General features: G+C 37.1%; 2 protein-coding genes across 2 annotated transcripts in view; one reads left to right on the top strand and one right to left on the bottom strand.

The window, feature by feature from the left end:
• LOC142351580 (uncharacterized) overlaps window positions 1-24,923 on the top strand; it is a 462,469-nt gene that overhangs the window by 157,445 nt on the left and 280,101 nt on the right. The window lies entirely within an intron of this gene.
• LOC142351856 (uncharacterized) overlaps window positions 1-24,923 on the bottom strand; it is a 218,000-nt gene that overhangs the window by 119,608 nt on the left and 73,469 nt on the right. Inside the window, exon 8 of the mRNA XM_075404088.1 lies at window positions 4,556-4,648. Within this exon, the coding sequence (XP_075260203.1) occupies window positions 4,556-4,648 (93 nt within the window). The remainder of the gene's footprint in view (window positions 1-4,555; window positions 4,649-24,923) is intronic.

A 24,923-nucleotide genomic window follows, 5' to 3' on the forward strand; every position in this document is an offset into this window, starting at 1 on the left:
AGAAATTTGAAAAAATTGCAACATTCGCGACGTTAAAATGCTGAAAAACTTTCCATTGTCCCTTAAAACTAGTCAGTAACATACTATCAAACCCAGGAGGAGGCTAGGTGGCCGCTGAGGCACGAAAAACTGAAAAAAAACATCGTCAAGAACTTGAAAGGAAAATTTTAGCAAACATTGAAAATTGTGACATTAAAAAGTTAAAAGCCATCCATTGCTACTAAAAATAATGCAGTGAACTATTATAAAGTCCCAGAAGATTTTGTGGCCACTGGGCATGAAAACTCCAAAAAGAAGTTTTCAAAATAAAATAAAAAAATGTTATGAAAACATTGCAAAAATTTGTCTAATGGAAAAGTTGGAAGCATTGCATTGCGACTATAAATTATACAGCAAACTACTCGGTCCTGGAGGCTCAAAAAATTAATAAATAACAAAAAACGTGAAAAATTACGCCATTTTGGGCTCGAAAACTAATTAAAAAAAGACCTTTTAACCTTGAATTAAGGCGTTCCCAGTAGCTGCACCACTCCCAGCACTTGAAAGACTACTAACGTCGTCTTTGGGCCACTATGGAACTTAATACCCACTGGGCCGTACCTGTTAATCTCGTTTTGAAAAAGCAAAGTCATGAAAAATATATATCTTACAAAAGACAGGGCACCAATACAATCCAATTCGTGGACTGTAAAAAATTAAGAGCACCGCAATAGCTCCTCTCAGATTACAGCTTCGCAGCTATAAAAATAGAACTTAGAAATGCAGCGGAAAACTTTGTTATATAATTGATTCATTCGCCACGACATTAATTTGAATAACAAAAATTTGTCTCACGCATTAAAGAATGACAAGCATTATACCATAGCTGATATATTACCACGAAGCAGCTGCAACAGCTTCCTAGTCCAAAATACCAATAAACGACTTCCAGATCCAAAAACCAGAAAACAAACATGAAAAAACGATCTGTGGTGTCGCTGTCTCAACTTGATTTAGACTTAAGTCTGGTTTTAACTATTTTAAGTATTGGAAACGCATTCGGCGGTACGTCATTTTTATCAAAATATTAGCTTTCATGAAAGATGTGCCAAAAAGAAAACATGACGTCACGCATATATGTCAGTAAAAATTGCATGAACGAACAAAACTTGATTTGAAGTGGAGGAGACATCACATGCCGAACAGAAATCTTGACGTCGGAAAAAATAACATAGCCTAACAAGTCGAACAATCAGAAAATTTTAATTGACAAATCCAAAAATTAGACTTCGAAATGACTAGAAATGAAACTGAATAGTCATTTAGAAGAAACAGAAAAAAACTAGAAACAAAGACAGGTCAAATTGCCGCAAACTGACAGAAATCAGAATTGAAAAAAAATGTTTTCTCAATCGGTAAAAATAGGATTGACAATTCTTGTAGCAAAACCACTCGCTTTTTCGCTGATGACGAGGGTGCAAACCTACCAGAGTTCAAATTGCCCGTCAACCTTGAAGTTCTGCTACGACAACAGCTTTGGTGATACATTCACTGCAAAGACTCAAAGAGAGAGAGAGAGAGAGAGAGAGAGAGAGAGAGAGAGAGAGAGAGAGCTACATGGAGAAATGTCAAATCGCTCAAACGATCAACAGAATATTCCAGAAGAAATATTCAAGAAAATGCATCCAAGTTTTGAAACATAACCGACTAACGTCGGTCGAATTCTTCTCAAACGACCGGCGAGCGGTTGGCTTCGTCAACAGCTAGCCACGGTTTAGTGACCCGAGGGCACTACCTCTTTATCCCATTTCTGAAGACGGAAGTCAAATGGGCCAGACGAAAAATCGGCCAAGCGAAAAATTGCATAAAATACAAACAGGATTAATATATCTGCTACAATTTGCTTTTGAGAGCAATTAACAATGGTTTCCTAGAAAGTACCTGTTAGATCATTTATGATAAAAAAAATATTTCAACTATAAGTCATTGATAATGAGGATCGAGATGATAACATTACGCTACATAACAGCAGCTGAAAAGCGGCATCAACAAAGAGAGAGAGAGAGAGAGAGAGAGAGAGAAAACGTGAACGAGAAAGAGAAGGAAAGGAACCCTAACAGAAATAGAGAGAAAGAGACCGGAATATCTTCCATGATTGGATTCGACACTGCAACTTCTAGTTTTTCAACCCTGTTAATAAATAAATCATATAGAAAATAACTGAAGGCAAAATTTAAAAAAACCATTTTTTGTATCGAAATTTCTGTCAAGTAACCCAACTGCGAGACTTGAAAAAATTTGTTTGCCAGTAATGGTCGTTAACCTCTGAAAAGGACAAAAAATACTGAAAAATTTGCAAATTTTAACAAAATCTTGCTAAAATTCGAGACATTAATATCATAAGAACCAATTCAATGTCTCAAGAGACTATCCGGTATCCCTGCTTCAAGCCTGAAATAGTTTCACAGGCGCATAAAGATCCAACAAAAAAATTTCCAAAAACTTGAAAAGTTTAAATTTTATCCAAAAATTACTAAAACTATGAGTCATAAAAAATGTTGATCGCCATCCAATTAACCCAGAAAATATGCAGCAGCTTATTATCAAACCTTGGAGGAGGTCCCAGGGCCTCTGTTGCCGGAAAAAGTTCAAAAACATGAAAAAATTGCAAATATCTTAAAAAATTGCTTAAATTAGTGATCTTAAAATATTGAAGAACATTCCATTACATTTTTAAACTATGCAGTAATAAATTATCAAACCTTAGAGGAAGTTCGGTGGCCCTTGAGGCTAAAGAAACCTTAACAAATGACAACATTAAATAAAACTTTAAAAAAATGGCGAAAAATATCAAAAATATGCTAAAATTCATGATGCTAAAATCTTACAAGACATTCTATTTAAGATAAAAACTATTCAATAATCTATTTTCAAACCCTAGAATAGGTTCCTTGGCTCTCGCGGCTAAAAAATCTAAAAAAAACTGCAAGCTTTATCAAAAAATTGCTAAAATTTGTGACATTAAAAAGTTGAAGAACTATTCCATGGCCATTAAAAAAATGTCAGTAACTTATTATCGAGCCCCTTTGGATGTTTCCTGGCCCCTGGGTCTGGAAAGACAATTAGGAAAATAATGTCAAAAAATTTGAAAAAATTGCACGTTTTGTCAAAAAATTGCTAAAATTCGTGATGTTAAAATGTTGAGACAATTCCATTACAACTAGAAACAATGCAGTAACTTATTATCGAACCCTAGAGGAGGTTCTTTGACACCTACAGCTGATAAAAATCAAAAAATGTCAAAAATTTTCAAAAAGCTTGAAAAAAATTGCAAAATAGTAAAAATTTGCGTTTTTAGCAACCGGTTGTTCGTCAGTAGCTAGCCACGGGAGGGGGGGGGGGTGTCACCGGGGGTTGATTGGGGGCATCACTGGGGTCGGGGGCATTAGCGCGGTGGGGGGGGGGGATGGGGGCAATAGGGGGGGGGTCAACAGTGGGGGTGACTTCAACCTCTAAGAACCGCCCTTCACACCATAAGTATAAGTCTCCAAAACAGTCAGTAGCTAGCTACGGGGGGGGGGGGGGTTGCAGGGCAGATGGGGGGCAACACTGGGTTGGGGGGGGGCAACAGCGCTGTGGGGGGTGGAGGCAATAGTGGGAGTGGGGGGTCAACAGGGGGGGGGGGGGGTGTCTCAACCTCTAAGAGCCGCCCTTCACACCATAAGTATAAGTCTCCAAAACAGTTTGAGCTGAAACAGAGCTGAAAGGCTCTAAGAGCACTTAATGCCCGCTGGGCGCTACCTGTTTATCCCGTTTTTAAAGACGAAAAGTCAAAAGCGTCAGACGAAAAATCGGTCAAGCGAAAACTCGCATAAAAAAAGACCGACAGGACTAATATAATTGCTACAAACTTCGTTTGAGAGCAATTAAACACTTTCAAGAATCTGTTCTTGAATTTGTTTTTGGATTAATTTTTCGAAACTGTTGATCTTGCCTTCGATTTAAACATTACAAAGGAAATATTTTCAAACTTTGCGGCGATTTTTGTCACAATGAGAATTGAAGGGTGCTCAGTAACTCTACAAAACGATCTCTGGGAGTTAATAATGCGTGTTATCTCACCTTTTGACGCTAGCAGGACCAAACATGGGATAAATGATGTAAAACTGCGGCTTTTTAAAAACTTAGTAGGATTAATTTTTTTATGCAGGTGCTAGATGTATGTTAAAATCGGAGTCAAGGTCATTACGACCGAGGCGAAGCTGGCAATGCCGACGTGTTTCCCGAACTAAACTCGGACCGATTTGGAGCCAAAATTTTCCATTATCTTTACGCAAATGAAGACACTAAGGTGAGCTCAGCCACTGATCAATTGCTATTCAAGAACAGAAGAACAAATCGTACCTGAGTTTGCTCTGTTAAGTCTCTGTAAATGAAATTGTCACACAACTCTCTTCAGTCAGTTGTGTGGTCGCTTTATAAAGTTGAACAAAAAAGTTTCGGCGTACTTGGAGAAAAATTTTCACCACCAATCTTTACAGGTAAATCACTATAATAATCAAAAATGTGTACAAACTTTTCTCCTGAATTTGACGCAGAAATCTTCATGTAGCAAAAATGGTCCTTGTGATAGATTGAGCTTCCACGTGTGAATGCAGGAAGATCCCTCCTGTAACACAAAACATATTACTCCAAACATTAAATATCTTAACACATTCAAAACATTAGAAATCATATATCTCTTATCTTTATTTATTGCACATTAATTTCAATTGAAGTGTCCACAGACCTGCTGATGTGAAAAATATGACAACTTAGGCATGTACCTGTAATGTGTAAGAAATTCTTTAAAAAACCCAAATCTATTTCAATGAACTTTCAATAAACGCATGAGAACTTATCGCAAATTTCTTTGGTCTACAACTAGATGAGAACTGCTCTTTGCTCTAGATATGAAGTCCAAATTGAGGACTAAATCTGATGAACACTTGTAATCAATTTCAATTCAATGATGTCCAATTTAAATCCAACTTCAGAGCCGAAATTGAACAGAAAAATTCCTTAATCAGGCAAATATTAATCAGCTGAAAACTTATGAGCTTCAGAAAAAAATTGCTACAAGATTTAATCGTTGAAAACAAACAAAAAATAAGAATTAAAAACTATAGCTTGACGATTGGCAAAAAAACTAGCTGCTATCGCTACGCAGACAAGTAACAAAATATCAACAACGAAAATAAGACCTCAAACGCTGAGATCGAAAATGGTTTTTCAACCATATTCTCGATGGCCTAACTTGATTTAAAAATTGTCTGACTTATGTATTGATTCCGAAAATTTCACTCAAACAAACTCAAATTAGACAGACTATTTTTAGTGACCCCCAGCCGCTCCCATTAAGGTTAGCTTAAGTTATTTGGAAAGCAGCGAACGCTCATCTTGATAGATTGCTGGATAAAATAAAAATGGCGCAAATTTAAAAAAAACAATGAGAACAATAAGAGCCTCGAAATGGCTTCGCTGCTATTAATAAACATATAACGACCAATAACGCACAAATTTCTATCGAAAGAGCTGGGGCAATTTAATTCACGAGGGAGAGCTTTTTGTGGCTGCAAAATTAGCGCCACCGGAGGGTAGGAACCCACGCTCTGCTGCTGCAAGTATGAGATCTTACCACTCATTTAATTTGATCTGATTCTCCTTGGTGGCAATCGTCTTTATCTTAGCAACAGAATTAACTTCCGAATGGGAGCAATCTTGATCGCGCCAAAAAAAGAATTGAAACGTGAATAAGTGAATCGGGAAGTCAGATCGCTCAAGCGAGCGCAAGAAAGCTCCAGAAAAAAACGCGGATTCTCTCAAGAAAGCGCCGGAAAAATTTCATAAAAAACGAGTCACAGCGGATTTTCTGTAACATTATTAATTGATTTGCTACCTTAAGTTGAAACAGCCGGAATATTGCCAGAAAATAGACGCCGCTGGCCCGCTTGAAGCACATCGGGATTCAAACAGAAAAAGATAAATAAATGTCAGAATTTGTCTCCAGTGTTGAAAGGTGTTCTATTTTGGTGTGCAGTTTCAAATAGACACAAAAATTATACATAACTAGCAGGCCCACAAAAGTATCACAAGGAATCATTTGAAGGAAAAGTTATAGAGAATTTGAGAATACTGATTCGCATCAACTCGGTCTCGAACCCATACCCCTCTATTAATAGACATTGGTTTTACCTGTTACATCACCAATGCTTGTTATTTTTGCGTCTGCAATTTTTTTGTTCAACTACTTTTTATATTTGCTACACTGTACGTTTAAGGAGCGCGACTCAAAACGCAAGTCCTACGTAAGGCGGCATGTTTAAGAAGCATTAAAAATGGGAATATTTGGAGCTTTAACATGTTGACATAGCCTTCGAGATACAATTAATATGTAGTAGAATATATCCTTAGATGGAAGGAAGAAATAAATATTACAACAGAAAGATAGAAAAGAGTTAAAGAGAATGAAAAAACAATAAAGACAGGTAGAAAGAAAAAGACGACAGGTTGAAGGTCAACGACAAGTAGAAGCCGTTTTCAGCACCAACCCCCGAACCTCGCTTATCAGCCATAGGTCCTATATCATACGCTTTGCGCTTCTATTGCACTTTCTACAAGAACAAACTTTTTGTCAATGAAAATTCAGCTCGCTTAAATTTTGCTATGACGCAAGCTCAATGAGCGCAAAAATTAGCAGATTAGGAGCTTCAGTGTCACGATATGGCGCGTCTCAAATCGCAAGAATTACTCTTCATGATTAAGGAATTACGCAACATGAGAGATAGTCGAGAAGCTAATCTTTGCGCTCAATTGCTAAATACGTTTAATATAAAAGATATATATATATATATATATATATAGCCAAACAAAGTGAAACAGAGAAAAAGAGAAAGCTGAGAAAGAGAGAGGAAAAGAGAGTAGAGTGTGAGAGAACGCAACAGAGAGAGAGAGAGAGAGAGAGAGAGAGAGAGAGAGAGAGAGAGAGAGATATGAGAGAGAGAGAGATAGACAGACAGGGAAAATACGCAGAGAACGAAAACAGAGAGAAGGATTCAGGAAGTGTAGGCTAGAGAGAAATAGGGGAGGAAAGGGAGAGTGAGAAGGAAAAAGAAAGAAAGAGAGAAAGATATAGAGCTAAAGAGGACGAAAATCAATTAAAGAGAAGGGGAGAAAGGAAAAGAAAGAAAAACCAACAGAGAGAGAGAGAGAGAGAGAGAGAGGAGAGAGAGAGAGAGGAGGGAGAGAGAGAGAGAGAGAGAGAGAGAGAGATCTAATAAAAAGAGAACGAAGCAGAAAAAAAACGGAAAAGGAAATGGAGAACAAAAAGAAAAGGACAGAGGGCACAATAACAAAAGAAAAGAAGCCAGAAAGAGGACGAAAGAGAAACATAGAAGGCGAGACAAAAAGACAGAGAATGAGATCAAGAGAAAAGGGGAACAGAGAATAGAGAGAGAAGGCGGAGAATGGGAGAGAGAGAAAGAGCGAAAAAGGTAGAGGGACAGATAAAAAGAATGTTGGGTAGAGAGAGAGAGAGAGAGAGAGAGACAGACAGACAGAGAGAGAGAGAGACAGACAGACAGAGAGAGGGAGAGGGAGAGAGGTCGAGATGGAGAGGAAAGAAAGAGACAGAGATAAAGAAAAAAAGACAGAGGGAGAAATTGCGATAGAGATAAAGCGTGGGGGCGAGAGATAGAGGGAGAGATAGATAAAGAGAGAGAAAGAGATAGATAGAGTGAGAGAGAAAAGAGAGAAAACGAAAGAAAAAAAGAAAGGAAAAAGAGGGCGGAAGAGAGGGAGAGAGAGAGAGAGAGAGAGAGAGAGAGAGAGAGAGAGAGAGAGAGAGAGAGCGAAAAGGAAGGAAAGTGAATTCACGCGAAAGGAGAGAGAGAAACGATGAAAGAGATAGAGACGAGATGGAGAGGGAGAGAAAGTTAGAAGGGGAGAGATAGAGAGAGAAAAAGAATTAGAGACAAAACAAGAAGGAGAGATAGAGATAGAAAAAGAAGAGAGCGCGAGAGAGAAATCAAGCGCAAGGAGAGAAAAAGAGAGAAATGAAGAAAGAGACAGACACAGAGAGAGAGAGAATGAGGGAAAGACAGAGAGAGGGAGAGAGAGAGAGGAAAATAGAGAGAGAAATTAGAGGAAAAAAAGAAAAACGGAGAGAGAGAGAGCGAGAACAAAGAAAGAGAGAGAGAGAGAAAGAGAGAAATGGAAGAAAGAAAGATTACAAAATTCTTTTAAAATTTGTTGAGATTTCGAGGTTGTGAAAATGATGAAAGAAAGGATAGATAATAAGGAGGAAAGAAAAATGAAATTGACAGAATAGCCGAAAAAAGAAGAGAGGAAAAGGGATAGAAATATAGAGAAAGGGAGGCAAGAGAAAGAGCGAAACAGAGGAGAGAAAGCACGAATAAAAAAGAAGTTGAAAATCGACAGGTTGCCAAAAAAGCATAAACCGAGAATCATCGGAAAGACTGCTCTCGAATGACATGTGGGGCAGTCGAATTCCCAGCGGGCGGTAGCAAAGAGACTTGTTCTGTGCAAAAGCAATCAGGCCAGTGCAGGATTCAAACTCTTGCTGTCCTGCGCCCTAGACACAAGAACTAGCACTTACCACTCGGCCATCTGCCGCCTAGAATCTCTAAATTACAGTAGCGTTTACTTTTATAAGGCAACTTAGTTTCTCAATAACAGTAATTTAGGTCAAGTAAAAAATCAATAAGACTAGCGTGAATAAAATAGCCACGAACTGAAATGAAAACGTTTTAGAATAGTTCAAGTAAAAAAAAAAAGGATAAAAAGGCTCAAACGTTTACAATAAGTGTTTCAAACCTCTGAAAAATCATGAGACGGAAAAGGACACACGCGCGATCATAATGATTGTTTCATTTGAATGCAATGAAATTTAAACAAACAAAATTCACGTCGTTTAAGAACAGAACCCCAAAATGTCGACTAACCTTATTCCCCTACACGCACGAAAGCACATACAGACGCACACACACAAACACACTCACGCAAGCACACACGCGCATACACGCTCACTCAGGCACACTTACCTACAAAAACGCACAAAACAGACTTTACCTAGGACCCTAAAACCCTTATATGGGCGAGCATAATCGCAAGCCCATATAGCCCGGTCGTAACTGCTCCAGACTATCAACCTTTTGGCCCGGGTTCGATTCCCACCCATCTACCTTTTTTGCTTTTGAGTTTTTTTAGGTCATTGACCTCTACCATGTGTCTTTTTAACCATGCTGCTCAATGCAGGTCTTAAAACATGCGCTTTGAGAGGCCCATTAAGCATGCAAAAATTTGTCGCTTAAACATGTTGCCTTATGATGTCATACATTAAAAAGTATATATATATTTAATTAAAAGTAGAGAATATAGATAGGTTCAGCTTCTAGAATGAAAGTTAATAGAATTAATAATAACAACAGCTAGCAGTATCTCCAATGACAGTCTGACGTGCAAGTGATGACTTAGATGAAACTGCAAAAAACTAATGCGAATTCGAAAGGAGAGCGCTTAAATAAGAGCCGTTGAGGGGCTGACGGCGACAACACGTGATCGAAAGAAAGCAAAACGTTTTCTCACTACTTAAAAGTTGTAGCAATTTAATTTCACGCCACAAAACCATTGGCTTTTTCCTCTACCGGGTGTCTCGTCGTGGCAAAAATCATCACGCCAATTTCACTTCAACAAGGATGAACATAACCGAATAGCGTCGGGCGAATTGCTCTCAAACAACCGGCGAGCGGTTGGCTTCGTCAACAGCTAGCCACGGTTTAGTGTCCTAAGGTCGCTACCTCTTTATCCCGTTTCTGAATACGAAAGTCAAATGAGTCAGACGAAAACTCAGCCAAGCGAAAAATTGCATGAAAAGACAAACAAGATTAATATATTTGTTACAAATTGCTTTTGAGAGCATTTAACAATGGTTTCCTAAAAGTGCCTGTTATATCATTTATGATAAAAAAAATTTTAATTATAACTCATTGATAATGAGGATCAGAGATGGCGACATTACGCCACAAAACAGCAGCTGAAGTGCGGAATCAACAAAAAATACAGAGAGAGAGAGAGATAAAACGTGAACGAGAAAGAGAAGGAAAGGAACCCCAACAGAAAGAAAAAGAAGAAGACAGCAATATCTTCCATGATTGGATTCGACACTGCAACTTTTAGTTTTCTAGCCTTGTTAATAATTAAATCAGATAGAAAACTGAAAAAGGCAAAATTTAAAAAAAGTTTTGAACTCCGCCAACCATCTATTGCCTTGACATTTCTGTCAGGTAACCATCTGCGAGACTTGAAAAGTTTCGTTGGCCAGTAGTGGTCGTTAAACTCAGAAAAGGACAAATATTGAAAAAAGTTGAAAATTGCAAATTTTAACAAATTCTTGCTAAAATTCAAGACATTAATATCTTAATAACCATTTCATTGTCTCTGTTTCAAGCGACTATCCAGTATCCCTGTTTCAAGCCTGAAATAGTTTCACTAGCTCATAAAGATCCACACGCTTGGAACATAAAAATTTTCCCAAAATCTGAAAAGTTTAAATTTTATAACTTTAAAACTAAAAGTTTTAAAGTTTTTAATTATTACCAAAAATTGAGTCAAAACAATTTTGATCACAATCCCATTAACTCTAGAAACTATGCAGCAGCTTATTATCAAACCTGGGAGGAGGTCCCAGGGCCTCAGTTCCAGGAAAAAATTCAAAAACATGAAATTGCAAATATTTTTAAAATTTGCTTAAATACGTGATATTAAAAACTTGGAAGAACATTCCATTACATCCATAAACTATGCAGTAACATATTATCAAACGCTAAAGGAAGTTCCGTGGCCCTTGAGGCTAGAGAAACTTGAAAAATGACAAAATATTGAAAACTTCAAAAAATTGCAAATTAAAAAAAACAAATTGCTGAAACTTGATATTAAAAAGTAAAAATTTCTCAATGACCAACGAAAACTTTCAACAACTTATTATCAAACCCTAACGGAGGCTTTTTTGAACACTGAGGCTCAAAAAATCTGAATAATGACCATAAATGTTAATAAATTGGAAAAAATGGCAAAAAAATATCAAAAATATGCTAAAATTCGTGATGTTTAAATACTGCAAGACATTCCAATTAATCTAAAAATTATTCAGAAATCTATTGTCAAACCTTAGAGGAGGTTCCTTGGCTCTAAAAGCTGAAGAAATCTAAAAAACGACAAAAAAATTTTTAAAAAAAACTTGAAAAAAAGCAAGTTTTATCAAAAAAAATTGCTAAATTTTGTGACATTAAAAAGTTGAAAAACTATTCCATTACTATTAAAAATTTGTCAGTAACTTATTATCAAACCCCATAGGATGTTTTCTGGCCCCTGGGTCTGGAAAGACCTGAACAAGGAAGAAAGTCAAAAAATTTGAAAATAATTGCACGTTTTGTAAAAAAAAAAAGCAAAAATTCGTGATGGTAAAATGTTGAAACCTTTACATTACAACTAGAAACTACGCAGTAACCTTCTTTTAAAACCAAAAAAAATTGTCAAAAATTTTCAAAAAGCTTGAAAAAAATTGCAAATTAGTAAAAATTTGCGTTTTCAGCAACCGGTTGTTCGTCAGTAGCTAGCCACGGGAGTGGGGGGGTCACCGGGGGTTGATTGGGAGGCATCACTGGGCTCGGGGGCATTAGTAAAATAAAAATAAAGTAAAAAGAGCAAGATGCATTTTTAGTGAAGTAAGCCACGTGATCAGCAGTAGTATAGCAATTTGCCATATGCTTGTGGGGGGTTCGAACACCCCCTCCCCCCTGTAGAATTCAAATAGACCAAAATCCTGATTTCTTTCGAAATACAAAATTTGTTCAAGGTTCAGCAGTCTGTAGACTTTAGGTGCTACACTGACTGCTGAAACTTAACAAATTTTAACTTTGAAAAAAATAAATCAGGATTTTGGTCGATTTGAATTCGTTTACGGGGGGGGGGGGGGGGGGGGGGGGGGGTTTGAACCTCCCACCGACAAGCAAATGTCAAACCGCGTTTGTTGGAATGGCTAATGTTAATCTGGAGGAAGAAAATCTAATCTTGAGCTGATAGAGACTGACTATAGCATTCAGAAAGTAAAAGAAAATTTCGACAAAAGGTCTCAAATTTGGAAATATTCAAAACTTGCTGCAGTCTTAAACATAACCGACTAACGTCAGTCGAATTGCTCTCAAATGACCGGCGAGCGGTTGGCTTCGTCAGTAGCTAGCTACGGGGGGGGGTTGCAGGGCAGATGGGGGGCAACACTGGGTGGGGGGGGCAACAGCGCTGTGGGGGGGGGGGGTGGAGGCAATAGTGGGAGTGGGGGGTCAACAGGGGGGGGGGGGGGGGGGGTGTCTCAACCTCTAAGAACCGCCCTTCAAACCATAAGTATAAGTCTCCAAAACAGTTTGAGCTGAAACAGAGCTGAAAGGCTCTAAGAGCACTTAATGTCCGCTGGGCGCTACCTGTTTATCCCGTTTTTGAGGACAAAAAGTCAAAAGCGTCAGACGAAAAATCGGTCAAGCGAAAAATCGCATAAAAAAAGACCGACAGGACTAATATAATTGCTACAAACTTCGTTTGAGAGCAATTAAAAAGTGTTAACTCTTTAAAAACGAAAACGCGCCATTACGTTTCAAATTCTTTATAAAAGGAAAGCGCCAAATAATAGCCATTTGAGTAGATGACGGCGGCTATTAAACAAAACCAACTAATTTAGGATTTTCTCCACTCCCGATCGACTGAGTGTGAGGAGGTTTATTCTATTGAGATTGTCTTCAGTCGGGTTCAGCAGGTGGCAAGCAGGAGGAGACCATTATAGCGGTTATATAGACCTCTAGAAAATTTTCAAGTGCGAAAGAAACCACTTTTAGTGAACTCGTTTACTTTTCATAGTGAAATATCAAGATTATGTCTGTTATATTCATAGATTATGTCACAGTGAGCTGTCAAGAGCAAGAAACTCGATAATCAAGGGCGTAAAGACAACCAAAAAATCAAAAACTGCCAGGCGAAAAAAATCACGAATACAAGGAATTCGTAAACATCGTCGAAAGCAATTAGGTTCCCATTGGAGCCATATCGCTCATCAATAAGAAATAACATGGAAATCGAAATGAAAAAATCGGAAAATTAACAAACTGTGACGAGAGAAGACACCATAAACATTTTAAAAAGAAACCAATTTTATTTTCCATTGCTTTTAAAATACTCTGTCTCGAAACACCTTATTGGTTATCTCGTCGACCTTTTTGATGATCTTATTGTTATCTCGTTTACCTTAATATTATCTCGTCGGCACCAATTGACCATATTTGTTATCTCGTCGAAAAAATGAACGAATGGCTTATCGAAAGCTGATTTCAAGTGAGGTTGACATCGCAGGAGGGGAAAGGCTTGGCGACGATATAATTAAACAACGAAGAGGATGCTTAAAATAGCTCCGCGTAGCTGTTGCTATAGCAGCTAATGAAATATCGAAAAAACACAGAACTCAATTGGAGTCAAATAGTCTACGCATCAAAAATAAGAAAGCAATCCAAAAACGGAGCCGACAAGAAAATGACAAATCTATAAAAAAACCATAGCCGGCAAATTGCCGCAAAATAGCCGCCGTTGACCCACTTGGCGCACAATGGGGTTGAAACCGAAAAAGAAAATAAAGAAAGAGAAATTAACAGAATTTTTCTAAGTGTCAAAGTGTTCTTATTTGGTGTATTGTAAATTCTTCACATTCGGTTGGATTCTACAATTACACTTAATTCAGCTTCAAAAATGAATGCCATTAGGCACAATACTAATGTCATCTAGCAATTGCTTTAATGAACTTTGATAATCTAATTCATTATGACTTAATGACCGGGCTTTATATGTTTATCCCGGTTGTTTTGATTTTGCTCTATTGACATTGGCCGCATTCACTACATTACGCAATTAAATACGTGAGAGAATTTAATATCCATTCAATTGAAACAGCGAGTGCGGTAAGTCAGAAATCAATCGTGAAAATCGTGGCGTATGTAAAACGAAAAACGTGATCAAAAGGTAAAGCGAAGTAAAAAATCATAGCAGAAGTCCTGAGAATCAATCCAAAAAATGGAATGAAAAAGAGAACTATTCTACTGGACCAGCAGATCAATTGAACAAAGCCAAAAAAAGGAAAAAAAACAATCTCAAAAGATGAGAAACTAAAAACAAAAAAAAGTAATCATTGCTAAAATTCTTGAAGCTTTCACACTGAAGGCAAAATCTGATCAATTTTAAAACACGCATTAACCAACGCACAAACCGTGAAAGATTTTCTTTGGCCAAAAAAGGTAGAAAAAATCAAGATGACAAACACTTGAAAAAAATCGCAAAACTTAAGTTCCTTAATTTTGGAATATTAAGACGTTTAAAACTTATCTTTTGTCTTTGGAAACGGTCCAGTTACGGTGCAGTCACCTTTCAAGATCTAAAACGTCTTGATTGCCCCGTAGAGATAATAAACAACAGTGGGGGCAACGGTGGGAGGGGGTTTTGGCTGCACGGGGCCCTTAAGCCCTGAACGATGTGAGGGATGGGTGTGGTGATTGGCGTGGGGATTTTGTGAACTGAGAGGAAAGCTGATGTGTGTGTGGGGGGGTTAACCACTAAGAACACCCTCACAGCATAAGTATAAGTCTCCAAAACAGCTTCCTTGAATCGCATACTTGTAGTCAAGTGAGCTGAAGGGCTAAGAGAGCTTAATGCCCACTGGGCGCTACCTGGTTATCCCGTTTTTGGTGACTAAAAGTCAAATGGGTCAGACGAAAAATCGGTGAAGCAAATTTTCATAAAAAAGATAAACAGGGATAACACAATAGCTACAAACTTCGTTTGAGAGCAATTAATAAACTAGGAATATGAAAATTTTGTCAGAAAATTTGAAAAAACATCCAAATTTTTTTTTGAAAATTACGAAAATTTTTATTCAAATAATTAAAACCATTTTATTGCCCCTGTTAACTATGCCGTAAGATATTATTCAACCTTGGTTACCCGGCCACTGAGACAAGAAAAACTGAGCTAAAGACAAAAATTTTCAAATAAAAAACTCGAAAAATTGCAAAATTAATTAAAAAAATGCTGAAATTCGGAATAATAAAACATTTAAAACATTTCCATTGAATATAAAAATTATGCAGCATTCTATTAGTAAACTCTAGAAGGCTTTAATAGCTTTTGAGGCTGGATAAACTCAAAAAAAGACAGATTTTAGTATCATTTTGCGTGACTGTTTGCGGTACCAAAACATAGAGCTCATAAAATGGTCGCAAAAAGTAATTTTTACCTCTCAGAACACCTGTATCAACTTTGACAAACGTCATTTCAAAATCTATCAAACAAACTCGAAAAATGCCAAAGAAGGGAAAAATTGCACGGTTTTGGGCCCAAAAAGTCCTAAAAATGATCTTTCAACCTTGAATTAAGGCATTCCCAGCAGCTGCACCATTCTAAGCACTTGAAGGACTATTAAAGCCAGCTTTGGGCTTCTAATGAAACTTAATGCCCACTGGGCCTTTCCTGTTTGTCCCGTTTTGAAAGATCAAAGTCATTAAAAATCTGAAAACATCTTACAAAAAAGACAGAGCACCATTACAATTCAATTCTTGGATTGTAGAAAGGAGAGCGCCCTCTTAATAATAGCTGCCGAGAGGCTGACGGCAGTTATTAAAAAGTAAGAACAAAGCTGTATGGAAACGGCATGACGCAGAAATTTTTCAGAAACACTAACCTAAACAGACTAAGGTCGGATGAATTATTCTCGAACGACCACCGCCGGCAATTTAACTTTAGGGTTGTAGCTTAGAAATGTCTCATAGGTGCAAAAAAACCCCTACCGGGGTTCGAAGACCGGACCTTCAGTATCCCAGATCCAAATCTTAAACACTAAGCTACAATGGTTTCGCTTCTCGTTAGCCGACAATCGCTTTTATGTTAGCAACAAACATTATTTCAGAACTAGTAACTCACTCAAATGTAACTCAAATGTGAAAACATCACTCAACGAGAACAGTGAAAATATCAACAGTCAAAGAATTTGAACAAACGCGGGGAAAACGGTCAAGCAAAATGTTGCATAAAAAAGACACGCACGTTTAGAAGAAATGAGATGATAACTACGGCAAAAAGGATCAAATTACTTTCTTGGTCAAGTCACACGAACAGAAATTACGATATATCGTCAATTTGAAATATATAAATTGAAATGTAGCTAATAAAAATTTAGGTTTTCGAAAAATCTCTAACTGAAACCAAAAAAGTAAGTGGAATAACGGCTTACTTTCATTTAAAAATTTGATGATTGCAAGGCAAAAACGATTAACCAAATTTTGCAGCAAAACTGAACCCGAAGCCAAAAATCGTCACCAAAAACAATTCCGCGCGAGCAGTCTATAGAACATTGATGGGATACTTCTGTGTTTCTATACAAAAATGGACGGTTTGGCAACAAAAGAGGTTCACTCAAAACTCTTTTATTTAAGTGAAAACCACCCTGTATAACCTTGGTGAGTGACCTCAGAAGTAGCAATACCTCTAGAATAGCTCCAAGATTAAATATACTCAACTCAAATGTTACAAACACGTTTCCAAGCACATTATGAAATTGAGTTTTGCTGCTTTGTTCCAAATAGAAGACTCTTCTCTTTATTTGTGCGCTGCCACCAAAAGTATCAAATGCAAGGAAAGTAGAGGACGAAGAACTGACTTAATGACCAGGCCTGATTCAGTCATCTAGTTTCCTTTGAGTTTGCTGTTTTTGACCCCTTATCACAATATTCCGTCAAATTTGTTGAATGAATCCCATACACCGTCCAGTTGCGACAGTAATTTAATTTAATCAGAATAATGAAAATCGTGACCTGCCTGTGTAAAATGAAAAACGTGAAAGGTAAGCGAAAGAAGGGTGGGTGAGTGGTGCTGGAAGAAGGGGAGAGCGACTTGAGCGGAGTCAAACTTTTAAGATTGTGAGCCGCCCTTCACACCATGTAATTCTCTAAAAACTGTTTTGGTGAATCTCATTCTGAGACATTGGTACGGCACAAGGCTCTAAGAGAACTTAATGTCCTCCAGCGTTACCAATTTCTCCCGTTTTTGAAGACAAACAATCAAAACGGTTAGACAAAAAATCCCAGAAAAGACCACAGGACTAATATAATTGCTACAAATTTCGTTTGAGAGCAAATAAAAACTACAAAAACAGGTAAAATCTAAAAAAAACAATTTAAATTTCACGAAGAAAACAAATAGCATCACAGCCCTAAAATCAATAGTTGCCCTCTGAGGGGATTAAACAACTGCACTTATACATTACCAGAACACACGTATAACATTCCAAGAGTATTCGAGAAGAGAAAAAAACAGCGAAAACAGGAGTCAAATAGCTGCCCGTAAAAAAATTAACGTTTAAAAACCATGAAACTTTTTAAAGACAATTTTCTCATTTCACTTCAAAACCACTCGATTTTCGCTCTCACTATTCGAACATAATTAAAATCAAAACTCCAATTTGACCTCTCATTGACAATTAAAGTAAAAAAGTGTAAACTGATCTTAAAAATAAACATTGCCGGAAGACTCCGGAAGCAACTCGAAGTAAAGCACCAGCCAACACTAAAAAGAACTCTCACTTAATTATACTAATTATTTGGAACCAAAAACAGAAAACATGAAAACCAAATTTGTTCTTTAAAATACGTACAAAATGCTTCTTCCCAACAACTATTCTAAGAAACACTTTAAAGATTTTTCACTCAATCAGTGACCCACCCGATGCCTGTCAGAGAAAGAATAATCAGCAATTAAAAAAGGTAAACAAGAAACGAAAAAACTCTTTTATTTAAGTGAAAACCACCCTGTATAACCTTGGGGAGTGACCTCAGAAGTAGCAATACCTCTAGAATAGCTCCAAGCTTAAATTGTAATCAAGAAAAAAACATTACAAAGCGTTTAAAATTAGAGAAAGAGGAAAAACTAGAAAAAAAAACAAAAATGGTCATCAATTTCAATAAATATACTCAACTCACAACTAAAATTAATATGAAAGAGATATAAAGATACACAAAACCACGAGAACAACTTATTTCAACCAAGAGATTCCACGAATGCTAATAAATATTGACGGGGGTTACGCAAATTGTTGAAGCGTCGAACGTGGCAAAATGTCAAAAACATCTCAAAACTGCATCTAAAAGTGTAACATTTGGTTGAGGGCCAAAATGTTCACAAGTGTACAATTACTAGCTACATAAATTGGGACAAACACCTTTTGTTGGAGCTAAAACATTTTAAAAAAACGCTTTGGATAAAGCCCTACGGGATTTTCAAAATCGCTTGCATAGCGCAAATTTTTTACACCTATACTGTAATCTCTCTCAGAATGACGCTCGAACAAAAAAATCTCACTTCAGCTCTACATTTGCCTTTTATCAGCAGCTTGACCCATACACTTGAGTTTACGTCCGGCTTCGAGTCGTATAAAACACAGCGCACCAATACAATTCAAACTGAATTGTAAAAAGGAGAGCGCCTAAATGACAGCAATTGAGAGTTTGACGACGGCTACTAAAAATTAATTGGAAAAAAGAAACATTGTCATTTTTCACTTTTAACCCTTATGACGGTCAATTATTTTTATTATCCACCAAACTGCGTCTTAAGCGTTAAGTTACTAAACCAACGAGTCAACATTTAATGCAGAAACTACAAACATAGCCTGAAAGCTTCAAACTCTGAAAACCGCCTTGCACATCATGAATTTATGTCTCCAAAAAAATTTCGGTGAATCGCATACTTAGAGTCTAGTAAGCTGACAGGCTCCAAGAGGACTTAATGCCCTCCGGGCCGGATGCTACCTGTTCATCTCCGTTTTTGAGGACGAAAAGTTAAATGGGTCAGACAAAAAACCGTTCACGCAAAAATTCGCATAAAAGACAGCAGGACTAATAAAATTCTTCAAACTTTGTTTGAGAGCAATTAACAACTATCAACGCCCCCAAAGGTACAGGGTATAGGATAATTAATCAAAATTTAATGTTTTTCAAACTTTTAGCAACAAAATTTGTCTACCAAGATTTTGAACTAAGCGATTTGAATAATTTTTGCACGAAAGTTTCCGTCATTGAATCTTCTACTATTATACTATTTCGAAGTTGAACTATTATTTCCAATTAGTCTGCAATGTTTGCTTTTGGTTTGTTGGGGTGGGGAGCATATATGTTCAAAATGCCTGATTTCAAACAATCCATTCTTTGCTATATAAAGAATTTACAGGCCGAGGTTGAACTCAATGGATCGCAACTTGACAAGTTACCAAACACTGCTTGCCAGGTGACCCCCAGTTCGCTTTTTATTCAAAACATAAGAGGACAAATACACTGATTAACAGTCCCCAGTTTTATTAAATCCATTAAAAAATCTCATTTCAATACACAAAAAATGATACAATAGCAGTTGGAGGCTGGTTCAACTCTGGTTTCTGGTTCGTTAACTCCATATATGACGATAACTTTATGCTTCATTTCAGTCATAAGTTGGCATCTATAAATATTTACTTGTCTCGACTTCCAAAATCGCAATTATATCTTGATCACATTTATATGTGGGTGCCGCAGATGAAAGCAGCAGACGAATTTAAGGCACTTAAACTCAATGAGGTGGGGAAACTTAAAATGGGGTAATAATCCAAAAAAGGAAATTCTCAATAAACATTTGAGAAATGACAATGTTAAGTGCGCAATGTAACAAAACCCGTAGTCATCATTTCTCACACAACCGCATTGCAAAATGAAAGACGAAATTTAGCAAAAGGCGGAGCGAACCGAGACAAAAGCAAACTCAACACAAGATGTCAAATGTCTGCTTTTCAATGAAGTTTCTTTCAAGTGAAATTTTCACCTCATTAAGAAGAGTTGAAATTTTTATCTGAACAAAGATGTCACAAAGCGGGTAAAATTACTGAAAATCATCTATTTTTCCAAAAGCTTTCAAATAACTTTCTCAAAATTTTATCAAAATAATAGCTAAGTGCGGGTTTGGTATGGTATCGAAAATTATGATAAAGTCTTCTCTATGTAATAGCAAACAATGCGTAACAAATGGAAACATATATTCAGATTGGGTGACAATTAACTATAGAGTTCCTCAAGGAACAGTCCTTGGGCCCCTGACTTTCATACTGTACATTAACGATTTCTCGGAAAAAAACGAAAAGCAAAGAAGTTTTACTATTCACAGATGACACATGTATTATGTCCCACTCAACAGATAAGGAAATTCAAACGAAAATCAACAGTAATTTTCACAAAACTGATAATTACATGAAATAGAATATCTTAACATTGAACAGAGATCAAAACGGAGTCATTAATTTTTCCCAAAAAGATCAGCATCAGCATTGAGAAAATTCATTATAAGTGTAATATCTTAAGAACGAAGGTCAGTTGTCGTTAAAAGTAGAAGGTTTTAGAAGTAGGTTCTACTAGTATTTTAAGGACCAAATTATTCATAGTTTTATAAAGTGGTTCTTAAAATGTAATTGTTTAACCAAACTTTTTGTTATGATTATGAGAATTTGGATTTATATTTCATCGATTTAAAAAAATCTACATCTATTCTTCTTGTATTATCATTGTACATAGTAACTGTAAAGATAATCCCCACTTCTTATTAGGTTGTACAAACTACAATCAATGCAAAAAGAGTGCTTTCCATAAAGGCAAATGAAATGTGTTAGAAGTGTGGGAGAGAACCAACTAACGTAAATTGTGCAGAATATATGCTTGACAAGAAGTTTTACTTGTCTAGAGAGATGAAGCTTCGAGGAACAAGAAGGAACAAAGAAAGCGGTAATACTGGTTCACCAGTTTTGAAGTTTAAGACGAGTTGGTGCTAGTCCTGCCAGTAAGAGATGCTGGTTCGAGTTCAGTATTGGTCCTATTTCAGCGTAGTTCGGACTGCTTAGATCCTCTAACAAAACGAAAAAATTAGTTCACGGTGAACGCAAACATATACGGTACTTAGTAGATCCAAACGTCGGTAGATACTATGATAGTAGCAAGACTATCATCAAAGATTGATTCAACGATAGAAACTCAGTAATATGTAAACTGTTGAGCTCTGATCTTTGAGTTGCTATTTCAAAGTGTTTTCTCAAGCTTGGGAAATCAATCCTCCGAAGATGTAATAATACAAGTGATCAAAATTTCACAATTGTTTTGAGCTTTTTGGGAACTGCACGGTTCAACAAATGCAAAATATTTTGAACAGTTTGAAAACTTTGTTTGAAATTCAGGTGTTAAAACGAGCAATCCGCATCCCCGAGAACCACTCACGTGAGGCCCATGCAAAACAAAAAAGCCGCAATTCCGTCAAAAAACCTTGTGACTTACACAATTGTGGTCAACAAAAATACAACACATTAAACGCAAGCAGCCTATTCGTCTAAAGCAACCAAAGTAACACACAGTCAGCTCAGCATATTTTTCCAGTCATTGCATTTCATTTCTACAGTTTCAACTACATTGAGATCGTGCGACTCAGTTAATGTGACGCGAGACTCATTCTAACAAAAAACGGGACCAAATTCAAAAACACCATTCTTACCAATATATTATCAACATTTATTAATTACTAAAAAATAGTTAATAATTGCAACAAATTTATTATTATATTTAAATGCATCAATATATAAAGCAACAAATGTCTTTTGTTGGTCTTCAAATAAAAACCTTACAGTTAAGTTAGCTCTCAAACAAAGTTTGCAATTAATTGAGCGCTGTTGATAATTTACATTACGTCGCCAATCCTACAATTTCAGCAGAGTCAGCGTTTGCGAACACGAGTAACCACATTTTGTCAAACATTCTCGCGTGGGAGAAAAATGGTTAAATTGTGGACAATAGTGACAATAAAATGGCGTGTGGGGGGACTTAATTCCGCTTTGAGGATGAAAACTTCCTCATAGAAATCGGCCGAGCAAAGACTTGCGCAAAAAGATTGCAGAACTAATATAAATGCTGCAAACTTTGTTTGAGAGCAATTAAAAACTCTTTTGAAATGCACTTAATACAAATCACACTTTGGCTCCCTATATTTTTCTAGCGTTACTAAAATCACTACTCAAACTTGAAGTCGATAAAAAAATATATGATGAGATTTTTTGAAAACAGCGCAAAAAAGGAGAGCATATTAATAATAGCCTTTGAGAGGTTGACAGCGGCTGTTAATAACTCCGTTAATAGCAGTTAAGGAGTTGAATACGGTACAGACGGCGGCTAAAAATTATGTGAAAAAAAAAACTCACGGATAAATTAATGTGGCTTTTTAAATTCACTCCGCAGTAGCTTTTTCAGTAGGAAGATTTATTACAAGTGTGAGCTTCGTTTAACTTAAATTAATTCAAAATAAAATGAAATTTTACGGTCATTCTGTTGAGTGAGAAAAATCAAGTATGATTAAATTTAATAACGCAAATGACCAAAAAGCTTTTCCGAGAGAGAGAGAGAGAGAAAGAGAGAGAGAGAGAGAGAGAGAGAGAGAGAGATCACGCGCGCAAATGCCTTCAGTGAGAGGAGGATGTCATTTATAAAACATAGCATACAAGTCCTGACCTGAATTTAAAAGAATTTTTAAAGTCGACTATAAATGGCTGGGGGAAATTTTTTTAAAAATTTGATCGGAGAAACTGAAAAAAAAACAGTAAGCATGGAAGTCAAATTGCCGTATATGAAACAAAAACCACAAGACAGAAAGCGGAATTTTGTTCAATCACCGTTTCCTCACACATTTAAAAATTAGAGCGTAAAAATGTAACGCCGCAATACTACTTACTTTTTCGCTACAACTGACTTTTCGGTACGACCAATATCATTTCTGTCAATTTATTTCTAACATACGTCGAAGGAATTGCTCTCGAAAGACAAGTGGACGCAATTTAATTTAGGGGTACAGCTTAGAATTTTTATGGATGCAGAAAACCGACCTCATAGGGGTTCAAAACCGTGACCTCGAGGATTGCAGTCTGACATCTTAACTACGAAGCTGTCTACGTTCAAGAACCAAAGCGCAAAACCAGTTAAGCAAAAAATTTTCATAAAAAATATAGCCGTTAGAATACAGGAAATGGCTCGAAGATTCATGCAATAAAACAATTAACTAACCGTATCTCTTTCAAGAAATATAAACATAATCAACTAACGTCGGGCGGACTGCTCTCACGAAAAGCGAGCAGTTGTCTTCATCAGTAGATAGCCACGATTTATTGAGGCAGGTTTAGCTTAATTGAAGGGGCGTGAGGTTGACGCAGCATGGGGGCGGGGTTATACGGGGGAGGGGTGATGGGGACAACAGTGGCGAGGGGGGCAACGGTGGGAAGGTTTTTTGGCTGCGCGGTCCCCTTACGGCCTGAACGATGTGCAGGCGTGGGGATTTGGGGTGAAGTGAGAGCGGGTCGGATGTGTGTCGGGGCGGAGGAGAGGAGTGGTGTTGGACGAGGGGCCGGCGATGTTGATGAACCTCTTAGAAACACCCTTCACAACAATAAGTATGAGTCTCCAAAACAGTTTCTGTGAATCGCATACTGGGAGACTGGTGAGCTGAAAGGCTCTAAGAAAACTTAATGCTGGGGGCTACCTATTTATCCCGTTTTTGTGGACGAAAAGTCAAATGGGTCAGACAAAAACGGTCAAGCGATAAATTGCATGACCAACAGGAATAATATAATTGCTAAACTTCGTTTGAGAGGAATTTAAAAACAAAATATATTGTTAGAAACAACCATTTTTAGTTACGAATGTGGTTAGTTGATGGGGGGATAGGTAGGTGGGTTAGAAGTCAAAAAAGGGTATGTAGGAGGTGGGGGTGGAGGATTAGGTAGGTGTAGGGCGCAATTGGGTTGAGGCCGCTTTGTTATGGTGGAGGGTGGTAAGGTAGAGGTTGGGGGTAGATAGGTAGCCAGGGGGGTTAAGAAGGTGGTGGGTGGTAGATTGATTTTTTAAGATGGAGGGTTAGTTAGGGATAGGCGATGTGGGTGTAGTTAGGAGTAGACGGTGGGCGAACAGAGTTTTTGTTTGAGGAAGTAAAGAAATTACTGCGCGTTAAGTCCTGAATTAAAATTAAATTTTTATTAACTAAATAAATAGCTAGTCCTAGAATGAACTATGAAAAAAATGAAAAACTTGCTTCAGCAAAAAAACTTGTCCTCTTCGAGTCACACACAAAAAGACGCACACGTTTACAATAATTGCCTCAAACTTCGAGAGCAATTAAAATCATAAAAACTTGAGAACAGTTCTTTTAAAAAAAGACAACGTCCCAATACAATTCAAATTCTTTTGAGTTGCAACAAAAAACGCAATGTAGCTGAGCTCAGATGACAGCTTTGCAGCTACAAAAAAAGATATGCGAGGATATAGTTCGTTGGTCAACACTTCGTTTGAGAGCAATTAAAAGCGATATCTCAACAGATTTCGAAACACTTCTTAACGGTCTTTGCTTAAGAATGTATCAATCTGCGAAACTACTCCTTTCAATTCACGGCTTTTTCTTGTCGCCTCAGTAAATTAAAGCTTCTACTCTGATTCCCGTAAGAAATAGTGGTTACGCCGCACAACACCAACTTGAATACTAAAATTTGATAAAGACAGAAATTTGAATTGTTGAAAATTCCGACCTTTTCCATTTGTGCCCATCCCTCAGCTTAGTGGGTGCTTATTATTTGCTCTCCTCGAAAGTACGTGCTCTATTTTTAAAATGATAATTGATGGACGGAAAAGATACAAAAATTCGAAATGCGAAGGCAACAATCTGTTCTAAACAGCTTCTTCAGACTGAATATAAAACCAAATTCGCAT

Source organism: Convolutriloba macropyga, chromosome 13 (assembly GCF_964194025.1).
Source record: "Convolutriloba macropyga chromosome 13, txConMacr16.3, whole genome shotgun sequence".
NCBI lineage: Eukaryota > Metazoa > Xenacoelomorpha > Acoela > Convolutidae > Convolutriloba > Convolutriloba macropyga.